Source organism: Spermophilus citellus, assembly GCF_964194105.1.
Source record: "Spermophilus citellus genome assembly, chromosome: 10".
NCBI classification, from domain to species: domain Eukaryota; kingdom Metazoa; phylum Chordata; class Mammalia; order Rodentia; family Sciuridae; genus Spermophilus; species Spermophilus citellus.
The window spans coordinates 108378431-108390475 of NC_138197.1; the positions used below are offsets into that span (position 1 = coordinate 108378431).

At 33.4% G+C, this 12045-nt stretch overlaps 1 protein-coding gene across 1 annotated transcript; it reads right to left on the reverse strand.

The window, feature by feature from the left end:
• Window positions 1-2571: 2571 nt before the first annotated feature.
• LUM (lumican) lies at window positions 2572-10204 on the reverse strand. The gene is made up of 3 exons (XM_081310468.1): window positions 9936-10204; window positions 6734-7616; window positions 2572-3411 (listed from the first exon to the last, which is right to left on the reverse strand). Exons 2-3 carry the CDS (start codon window positions 7593-7595, stop codon window positions 3257-3259), a joined length of 1017 nt encoding a protein of 338 aa, XP_081166594.1. The 5' UTR covers window positions 7596-7616; window positions 9936-10204; the 3' UTR covers window positions 2572-3256.
• Between the last annotated feature and the right edge of the window lie 1841 nt (window positions 10205-12045).

Consider the following 12045-nt stretch of genomic DNA (forward strand, 5'->3'; position numbering starts at 1 on the left):
TCTTCCTCACTCTAATTTTCAAATGGAGATGTTGAGAACAAAGAGAAATTTTTCTCATTTTTCTATTTCCCCTTCAAATCAGAGACTGCAGATGAATCTTTAATGAATCAGTCTTCTTAAAAAAAAAAGAGCTTCTGTATTTCATAGATTTAATTCATTCATGGCAGAGTTTATTCAGAAAGAGACAAAACCAAAATCTTTGTCAGTGGGACAGTTGGGAGAACCTCCTATTTTAAATTCTCCATGTTGTTGATATTTTCCCCTAGTAACTTCTTGAAAATTTATTCAAAGTAAATTTTCAGTATCCTGCTCTGATATAGTACATATCAGGCAACTCTGAAGGGGGAAAGAACATAGGGTAACAAGAAGTGCCATCAAGACATTCTCAAGCAACTTTGGTGGCAGAGATGACTCATGCTATTTTTATGAACCTACTTTTTCCCCTTTCTTTTTGGTTTTGTTCTTGCTATACTGGGGATTGAAACCAGAGATGCTTGACTACTGAGCTATAACCCCAGCCTTTATTGCTTGACTACTGAGCTATAACCCCAGCCTTTATTGCTTGACTACTGAGCTATAACCCATTATTATTATTATTATTATTATTATTATTATTATTATTATTATTATTTTGAGAGAAGTTCTCACTAATTTATCTAGGCCGGCCTCTAAATTTAGATTCTTTCACCTCAACCTCCTCAGTTTCTGGGATTATAAGTCTATGCCACTATACCAGCTAAAACTAACATTATTATTACTTTCTTAGAAATAAAGAGATCAAGGTTAAGAGATCAATAAATACATTTGAATATGTAAAATTAATATTTATTCTCATTTATGTACTTTGGGAACTACTGTGCTTATCTAGAAAAAAAAGGGGATTTTCTGCTTTTTAACTGTTAGATTTCACTTGTTTGATCATAGTACATATTAAATATTTTAAAAATTGTGTGACACAAAACACCAGTATAAGCATCCCCTATGGATTGTCTTAAAAAATATGAAATCTTATATTGTGTAATTTACAGAGCCTGTATATCTAGGGCACTGTGTCTGGTAATCCATATTTAGAAAATACCATGACATGCTGGTTAAGCACTAACAGTTTTGAAAAATACCAGTCTAACTGGCGTGGAGATAAGGAGATGAGGGAAACACAGACAAGTTAGTCTCCGTATTTTCTTCTTCCATAACTCCCTAGGGCTGGGAAAGGGAGAGAAGAAGCAAGCAGGTATTTTGTGTTTTCTAGAAGTACCCTAAGAAGAAGAATCCCTTCCAGCACTATCTTAAGAAGAAGAATCCAAGAATGCAAGAAGGAGGTATTCCCAAACAGGATCTAAATAGTGTATCCCAGATGCTTCTACAAGGGAATACTATCTTGACTTAACTTGACCCACATCAATCAAATTCCCTTTGTTCCAAAGGGAATTCATGTTTTAAGTTAATTACGTTTTAGACTTAATAATAATATAGAATTTTGGGAGGAAGGAAATGAAACACTTTCAAAGATGTAGACAGACTGCAAAGCAATACAGAGACAAAGCTCATGAAAGGTCATCACATGTTTACTAAGTGGAATTTATGCCATATCCTCTACTGCCTACTTGAGAATAGGTTTCCATGGATTATTGATGAATTTCATAGATAAGGGAAGGAAATTTTATTTTTGATTTATTCTATAATACTTTTTGTGGAAACAAAACAAAATTTAAGTTCATACCAAGAAATGGCTTGAGCAATATAACAGCCCAAGGAACTTAACATTAGGTAGAAAAGACATGAGGATCAAAAATACACCGTTTCCTAATGTAATATACATTGCACATCTGACTGTCAACGCAGTCTTAATTAATGATGGTCGTTTGGTGATAGAACATTTTATTGTGAGATAGAATTCACTAAAAATGTTCCATTAAAAACATTAAACTTTAATGTTTTCTTTTGTTTGAACACATATATGACTCTACAGGCATTAGTTTGGGATGAATATTTTGACTGCATGATGTTTGGCCACAAGTAGGCTTTATTAGCTAGATACATAGTATTTTAATACATTGTATGCTCTATTGTTTTCCATTGTGTAGAAACATGGATATCCACAATATGCTAAATGAAAGTTATTATTACTGGAGTTTGAGCTTAAAACTTACATTCCAAATACACTGGCATCAGCATACACTGATTTTTAAAATTTCAGTTTCAGAAAATTTTATATTCATTCTAATTCTGGGAACTACTCACCATTGAACTACCCACCATTTTCTTTTAAAAACCAAGAAATTATTAATCATTGAGATTTTATTATTAACACACCATTACATATGAATTGGCAAAAATAACATGCATGGGAATAATGGTAAATAGCCAAGCATGTTGTGCTATGTAAATACTCATTATCAGATGTGTTTAGTAACTCCTTGTAAGTGGATGCTATTTGAAAACTATTTATTTGGTGGGAAATCCTATGTGCACACCAGTAAAATGTTTTAGGGTAGAGATGCCATTTGAATTTTAATGTATTCCTTTATACATTTCATACATGAGAGACATGAGTTTCACAAGAAGCCAAACAATGATGCCATTTGGTATGTTTTATTTTGCTATTAGCTTGTTAAACACAACATGCAAATAATAAAAAAGAAACATACATGACTTAGAATGAAAAACAATCCTAGAAAAGAAAAGCTTCATTGGGTAAATATGAAAATTCTTGACACTGAAAATAATTCTTTTGGTGCAGGTGGCTTCATAAATTCTGTTTACTATTTTGCAAAAATATTGGTCTCAAAATATGTCACTTATTTTTCAACAGAACAAATTTGAACATAGCAAGATGGTTTGAGCTAAGACAGTACACATCCTTATATATTGAGACTACCATGCTTTTAGGTGCATTAAATTAAGATTTAGGGGCTATAAAACTTGGCTAAATTCCATGCAAACAGTAAAATGTTTTGCATATTATTTGACAGTAGAGGTATAGAAAATAATAAATTTACAAATAAAGCATTGTGTTTGATGTCTATTTGTGTGTGTGTGTGTGTGTCCTTGTGATGAAATAGGCCTGCTTTTCATCTTTTTTTTTAAGTGGTAAATGTTTACAAAACATTTTCCCTTTGAACTTAAAACTCATGAAAGTAATGAACAACAACAAAAAATGGATACTCTGAAAACTTTACACACAAAGAAAAAAAAAAAACCCTAACCATAAAGTACTGCCCCAGGATACACCTCATGTAACTGGAATTAGAAGGTATTAATTGACAGTGATTTCATTTGCTACACGTAGACATTCATACATATCAGGTGGCAGATTGGTGTGGGTGAGACGGTTGCCATCCAAACGCAGATGCTTGATCTTGGAGTAGGACAATGGCCCCAGAATTTTACAGAAGCTTTTTACTTCAAACTCTGCAAATTAAAGCATAAAAAACTTCAATGTTTCCTTTTAGTGTTCTGCCTTGAAACAATCATTTAACAATTCCCTAAGTGTATATTATCAAACAGGTGTTCTTCTCACTTATATTGCGTACCTTTGAATTAGGTACCATTAAAAGTATATTTCAGGCTACTATAATGGCACTACAATATTTAGTAAATTGTAAATAAGGAAGCTCAGGATACTCAATACAACTTTGCAAAGAACAGGATTCATTGATTCTGATGAATAAGGTCTAGAAAGGCATTTACAAATGTGTCTTATTATCAAAGAAATCTTGAAATATTTAGTCTGACATGAAGAAATGTAAATTGATGTGGTTGTATAAACAGCCTCACCAATACATGCATCATGGGTTTTATGCATCTGAAAATAACAGATTTAACTAGATGTTCTCTAAAAAATGTTCTAGCAACCACACACCACAACAATGAATCAAAACTGCAAGGCAAAAACCAAATCATGGTATGTCCACCATCTGAGCCAACATTCTTGTGTGGTTGAAAACTGCTGCAAATGAAAAATTGATTTAGTTTTTAATAGAAACCAAGGCTATTGTTGGGTTGCATGATTATGTGTGCACATAGAAACTATCTGTGTGTCCCTCTCTATTTTTTTTTATTGGAAAGGTAGCAGAATACAACAGTCATTAATATGCTATTATGTAAAAATGTGGATGTGTAACCGATGTGATTCTGCCCCTCTCTATTTAAGCTTAACCTTATCTAGTCTTCTATCTTGTCATTTTCTTTCACTCCAAAATGCTAGTTTAAACAATGGCTTCAGTGGAAACCCAAACCCACCATAGTCTTTTCCCCCAAGATGGTCTCTAAATAACTTCAGTGATTCCAGGATCTTTCTATGATATCTACCTCTGAGAAACAATGGAGCAAAGGAAAAAAGATGGGCACAGACTATGATGGGCTTCTACCTCTGCCACTTATCAGCTGGGTGGCCTGGAATACTTAGCTGATCTTCTTGTTTGATATAGCATATGTATCTCATTGTGTTGCATGAAGATGTAAATATGGTAGGTAAAGCACTTCATATAGTTCTTGTACACAGGGAACACTCTTAATTTTTTTTCTTTTCCAACTTACTTCATATTAAGAAGGTTTATGATTAGGCTAATGCTTAGAGTTGCAAGATTAAAATATAAAAAAATATTTTGGGCTAAAGAGCTGGCATTCTGTATCTATTGGTTCCACATATTCAGATTTAAACAACAACTTATCAAAAAATATTAGGAAAAAATTTGCACTCAAACATTCAGACTCTTAAGTTGTCATTATTTCCTAAGAATATAGCATAAAAATACTTGATAGAAATTACATTATTTTAGGTATTATAAGTAATCTAGAGATTAAAGTATATTGGAGTGTATGCGTAGATTAGAAGCAACCTCTCTGTTGTTTTACATAGGAGACTTGAGCATATGTGGATTTTGGTATCCACTGAAATTTCTAGAACCAATCACTATAGATGTTGGGAGGCACCTGTATATTTGCTTATATTAGACATTACATATAACAGTGGACATTAAACCTTAGAGACCCTATTTATACTATCAGTATGTGGACAACTAAGATGCATGATTACTACCTGGCAAAATAACCTAAGTTTAAGAGAAGGAGGCTAGGACAAACTTCAAGAATACCTGACCAATGCCAAGGATAAAGAAGGAAGTAAAGTAATGCTCATGTAACCTTTTCAAATGACCACCACGTTCTGGCACTTTGATTTCAACTTCAGTGCAGCACTGAGTAACCTTTGTCCTTTCTCCTGTAGGTCATTTTTCTTATCTCTCTTACCGGCCCTTCCAACCTTCATTCATACAATGGATAACCAGCAAATGTGCCTGCACTTTCATCCTTCTGTCTCATTTCAGAGAAAGAAGTAGCCTTGTGCTGGTGGCTAATCTCCTCCCACTAAATCTAATGGATCTCTTCATTCATCCAAATTTCTTGATCATTTTTATCTGTGAAAATATCCTTCCTCCTAACCCCAAATGTTTAAAATGTGAAATCCTGTATTGCTACATAAAGAATTCACACTTGAAACAACTATAGAAGCTAAACTATGTTAGCTCAATTGTGTAACATGTGGTGGTCAAACAGTATCAATCCTTATTTTCCAGATACAATAAGGAAAATGGTGTTTGAGTTGGTACCAATGGTCTCCTTCATGAAAGCACTCCAGCCCTACTAGAAGCTATAGAAAACTGTTTAAGAATTACCATGTAGTCATAATATATACTGTAATTTTCTGATAGCAATATCTTTATCCGGTATGACAAGGAGCCAATTTTCATTAAATAAAAGGGATTAACTTCAATACAGTATTTGCAAAGACAACTGCTGTATATGCAAATTAGTGTTCTCTATCTGATTTTTCATTTATAAAACCTGACTGGTGAATTGTGATTTTGTTGTCTGAAAATATCTTGTTAATGAATAGAGCAAGAATGATGGACTTTTATTTCCCACCAAAATTTATATTACTTCAATTGAAAATGCCCCAGAAGACACAAGAGGATTGGGTCAATCTCCATCCAGAAGATAGATGAAAAATAAAATATGGCAGCAAGAGAAGAGAAGAAATCCAAAGAAGGGAAAAATTTTGTAAAAGAAAAGGTTCTCTTACTATACCATTTTCAAAGATAAGGAAATTCTAAACTTTATTTGCTTTATATAATTTTTCTTCCGTAATCTCCCTCAGAGTCCATTGGAACACCTTGAAGTCCACACACACCATAACAGAGATAAGAGAAGTAGATGATGGTCAAGGTTAACAGAGTAACATGCTGAGTCTCAAGTAAAGGTGCTAAGGAAGACCATGAGAGCACATGACTTGTGGTGCAGGTCATGGGAGAGAGGGTTAAAAGTCTCCGCTAACTGTATCTCTTCTGAACTTATTTGTTCTTCCCTGAGCTGGATCTTGCCAGAAAATAAGTATAGGAAATAAATTTAAGTCATAAAGGAATTAAATAATAACAGATAAATATTGAGAGATAATATAGCAAGATAATTAACACAGAATATTAAATTTGATAAAATTTCATATTAAATTCCTTTGTCTTAACTATTCTTCATTTTCACATTCCAAAGAAAGTCTAGAAAGAATTGGATATTCAACTGAGCTAGAGATCTTATATTTTTTAATTAGAGGGATCTTTTGTTGATATTAATTCATTTCTATTAAATATAGTCAGAAGCAATATTTTTTTGCCCAGCTTAGGCTTTGAAAAACTTCAGATTATACAAAAATCAAACATTGGCACAACTTTCTACTTACTTTCAAGTTCATTGACCTCCAGGTAATAGTTTTCAAGATTTTCATTAACTGTGGGTATGCTCTTAAGTTTATTATAAGAGAGATCCAGCTCCAACAGAGATGATATATTAAAAGAATTTCCAGGTACCCCACTATCAGTCAGCTCATTGTGAGATAAACGTAGATACTGCAGCCCATTAAAACGCTTGAAATACTCATCAGGGATGTTGTTGATCTTGTTGTTGTCTAGGTAGAGGGTTAGAAGAGATCCTGGGAGACCAGAAGGCAGTTTGGTCATCTGATTGAAGCTCAAGTCGAGGTACTCAAGTGACTTGAGACCTTTTAAGGCTGCTGAGATGGCATCCTCTTTGAGCTGATTGTGTTGGAGGTGGATGAAGGTCAAGTTTACCAGTCCCTCAAAGGAGCCAAGTTTAGAGATCTTGTTATGAGTAAGCTGCAGATCCTCCAGTGATTTGGGGAGTGGGCCCACAGACTCTGTCAGATTGTTGTAGTTGATATGCAGCTTCTTCAACTGTTTCAGTTTAGAGAATACTTTTCCTTTTATTTTGGAGTTTTCCAGAAGGTTGTGATCTAGAATGAGCCACTGCAGATCAGTTACGTTTTCAAAGGCCTTTTCATCGATATGGTCAATCTGGTTATTCCTAAGGTAAAGATACTTGATTCCAGGGGGCACCATGGGCACACTTTTCAGTTTCAGCTCATCGCAGTACATGGCAGTTGGGTAACTTTCAGGGCAGTTACACTCTGGTGCACAATTTGGTGATGATTGCCCATAAATGGATAGAGGGAAATCATAATCATAGTACTGGCCACTGGCACCACTAATTAATGCCAAGACGAGAGTAAATGCACCTAGGTTCATTTTCAGCAAATGCCTTGAATCCTAAATAAGAGTGGAAACATAAATCGTTATATAATGCTATGCTTTCAAGAAAAGAAAATTCAATTTGCAATGTGCATTTTGTTGTATTAGTTGTCCAGTTCATCTAAAAATAGCGTCTTTACATTTTTTTTTTATTTAAGTATATGATTAGAGGTGTATGGTTACAACTTTGGGGCAAAGAACAGGTTTCAGATTAGATGGCATACACAGGCGCCCCCTTCTGGGCAACCCACACATAACTTTTCTAGTTTTTCTCTTTTGGTCCTCCCTTAATTAAATGACTTTCTTCAAGAGGTTGCTGGGTGATGCTCATTGACCACAATGTCAGAACACTGCTTCAGAACATTTCTCAAAACAAGAAGAAATTAAAATTAGGAGACAATTGTAAACTTCATACTGTACCCTATCATTCAACGTCATTAAAATGTCTCATTAAGAAGATCTTTACTGGAAACATGGACAATCTGTGGTTTTCCCTGGAGACAGCAATTCTTATTACATTTGAGGTGGAAGGGGAAGGGGGTACATTCCTTTAAAAGTGTCTGGTTATTGTTGGTTCTGAAAGAGGGAAATAGAATTCTTGGTCTGGGTGTTTATTTACATTATTTCAAGTTTTGTTTAACATTCCATATTTTCAAACACATTTCAAAACTATTCTAAAACTAATATTTATAAAACAAATGTTTATTAGAGAAATGTTAAATATTCTAAGAATTCTTAAATCTAAAAAGACTTCCAACTGGTAGAAAAAAAATTTCCAACTTTTGAAATATAGTTCTTTTTCCCAATAACTCATAAGTTGTCTATCTTTAGTCATGACAAAATTTAAGGTGGCATGATTTGATTATCTGGATTGTAGTGGCCTCACAGAGTAGAAATGAGAAAGAGGTGAGGATGAAGGAAAGTTTGTTTTTTTAATGCTGGCATCAGGAACCATGCAGGAAAGGATTAAATTAAAAAAAAATTTAAAATAATTTACAACTGTTATCTTCTCATATGAACATATTTCTAGGATGAGGCTCAGTAACAAGGAGGTCAACTGTGCAGAAAAGTGCAGGTTTAGCACTCTAGGAAAAGGAAAACTAGAATATAAGAGTTGGACTTCTATAGACTAAGGAAAACTGGTAGCTCTGGAGAGAAATCACTAATGTGAATAGAATCCACATTTCAATAGTACGGAATATCATATTTTCCCATGAGACGTATGAGACAAGATTTTGGATCAAGGTAGTTTGGAACAAGTAGGATTTGGAGGATGAAGAACTCTAAACATGTTTTCTTTAACTTGGAATCATAAGGAACTTATGTTAGCTGATAAAACATTTTTTAAAAAAGCTATTAGAAGCACTTAGGTCACTAATATCAGATGTAATCAGATTCTTGGTAAATTATTCCCTAAGATTATGATGGAGTCATTTAATTCAGTGGACAGGACTTGGCCTTGATGATCACATAAGTAAAAAGAACATGCTAACATGTTCCTGGGCTTCTCTGTAAGTTGCAGTAAGTTAATGCTACAAAGATAAGTCTAGTTTCATTAATAAGTTTCTCATTTTTTGAGTATCCACCAGCACAGTCATGGTAACTATAATGTGAGTTTGGAGTAGTAACTAAAAATGCTTCCAATTTTTTTGTCAGAGTAAAAACCAGGGCTCTGAATTCAAAGAGTTTGTAACCCATATAATGCCTCCAACTATGAGAAAAATCACACTGTATTTTTTTCCCACTTTTTTTTCAAAATACCTGTGGCTAGAGAGGAATTTTTTTTCAAAAAATAAATCATTTCCCAGAAATTCTTTAAAACATGTTCCTTAAAGCATACATTCAACATTATCCAAATCTTTAAAATTCACAAAATATGAAAAAAGCAATCTGTAAATCCTTTAGCTCACATTTTATAACACAAACTATTGATGGTGATTTGTAACAAATTATAACTATGTCTGTATCACAAAACATTTTGAATGATGATTGAAGTGACCTTTCTATCCTCCAATATTAGGTTCCCACAATACTAACATACATAACTCATTAGCCTGAAGAGCAAACACTTAATTTCCATTCTTTCACAGTGTCTAGTTTAGCTCTTCTCTCATCCTAACCTTGAAACATTTTGTCATTCCCCTTGCCAATCAATACAACCTAAACATTTAGAAAACACAATAAACAAAAGGAGAAAGTAAATGGTCAGAATGGTGGGTTTGCATTTGAATAGCCATTGGCAAATCTGTTCGGAATTTTTTTTTTCCTGTTTCTATTACAATAAACACTGTCCCAAACAGTAAGCATCCCCTGGGCTATAGTTAAAACAGCACTTACCTGGATTTCTTGACACTGCTTCCTTTAATTCTTAAAGCAGATGCACTGGGACAAGAATCCACCAATATATGCTGTAAACTCTGTCGGGAAGGAACTGGCTGCCAGATTCTTAGTGATACCAGAGCTGAGGAGGGTGGGGGGGACCAGCAGAGTCACTGCAGTCTCTGAATGGAGTTATGTCATTGTGGGGCTCTTGTGGTGTGGCATGTTAACACTCTGCTCTCTAACGAAGTGCAGGTGGACGTGCTGAGCAACCACAGCCCAGCTCATTCCCTATGGAATGAGGGAGAGATACTTGCTTAACTAGCTCAAATACCATTGCTTTTAACCAGGACTTGAGTCCTGCTCCAGATGCGGCAACTCAGTGAGAAAGTGTCTCTTAGAATCTTTACTTCTGTGGCTGTGGCAACAATTAAGTGTGATTTGTTTGGCCAACTATTATGTTCATCTAAAGTTCTCATATATCATAAACAGAGCAAATAATTTTGAGAAAATGCAAATCAGCATCAGATAAACTAATATCTTCTTGTTCATCACTCTGGGAATCTATATTGATTTACTTGGACTAAATTAAACTTTTGTTAAGATGATAACACATTAGTTTCTAATGTTTGCAAAAAATGCTTCATAACCACTCTAATACAAATGACAAATAACAATATTTTCATTTAACTTCTTATGCAAAGGGAATTCTTTTTATGTTATTCAGATCTGGAACTAATCAACAATGTCTTGCCTGTTTCTTATTTTGTGGATTTCCTTTAGGAATTCACCCAAAACCTTACTTGCAGAGAATATTCTGCTGCTTAATGCCAAAAAAGAATTTAAAGAACAGGGGGAAAAAGTATAATAAAATATCAAAAGGCAAGAATCTTTCATTCTGTCACTATATGCTAGCGATGTTTTCCTGAAATCAAAAAGTTATTTAAAGATGTAATTTCCCAAGTCCTGGTTTGATAGGTCTTTCATTGTCAGTTCCTGATGCATGCTTTTAGTAAAGAAGAGGTCTTCTCAAGTTCTTATCTAGTTCATTTTTATTATATCAACTGTATTTATAGGATTTTCCCTTCAAAATATTCACTTTCTCATGTTCATAACAGAACTTACAACAAGGTATGTTAATACTGGTTTCCACATTGTAAGTTTCTTTTTTTCATTTTAAAATAACAAGAACATTTTTTAAGCTATAAGACCTATGAAAAGTTAAACTCCGTGACCACTATTGCATTTATCCAAAAAAAGAAAAAAGAAAGAAAGAAAATCTGAAGAAATGCCTTATATTTGTAAGAGAGCACTTGAAAAACAAAATAATCTTTTTAGTAACTCATGGAATTGTAACATGATTTACAAGCACAAAATTGAGCTTATTTTAAGGAAGTTATTGAAGATATAAGTTTTATAATAAAGGAAATAAATTTAAAAGGAATTAGCTGAGGAAAGATACTCTAATCATACAACTAAGTGGTCTTGCTATAAGAGGCTTTCATAGAACAACTGCAAACATTAACTTTGAATGTATTGAATTCTATAATCTTAATAAATTCCAGCTCTTTATGCTTTAGGAGTTTTCTTTATAAAGCAGTAAATATTTTGTGATGTATGCAATATATTTTTTAATGCATTAAACTCAATTTAGACCACTGTGAAACTGATATTTAATTATGTGCTTTGTAAATAATTCAGTACTATGAAGCTGATAAATTGATTAATTTAGCACATTTCAAAGCATATTTCCTAGGTTTATCAGAAAGAAATAAAATTAATTTTATGGCATATTTATTATGTTCTATCCTTTTTCCTAGTTTTTTTTCACATATGTCATATTTAAATTTCATACTTTAAAATTTCTTATAATACTTTTTATTTTATATTTTCAGAAGTAGAAACATTCAGAGAGCCTAAGCAATTTGCTGAAAGTCACCTAACAAGTGAGTAGAGGAATTTGGAAGACCAAAACCATTGAGAAAAGGGTGACCAAAATGGAGCAGAGCCAAGGTAATTAATTGTATAATTTAAAATATTTTATAGGTATTCTTTATGTTGAAAAATGCATAAATATTAAATGGGCAATAAATTTTAAGAAAAGCCAAATGTTAGGATGGGAGAGGAG

Excerpts from the sequence above, each read along its gene's own strand:
- LUM (XM_081310468.1), bottom strand. The coding sequence starts at position 7,595 with ATGAACCTAGGTGCATTTACTCTCGTCTTGGCATTAATTAGTGGTGCC. Across the intron at positions 3,412-6,733 it reads GGAGGTCAATGAACTTGAAA|AGTTTGAAGTAAAAAGCTTC; the intron begins GTAAGTAGAAAG and ends TTTAATTTGCAG.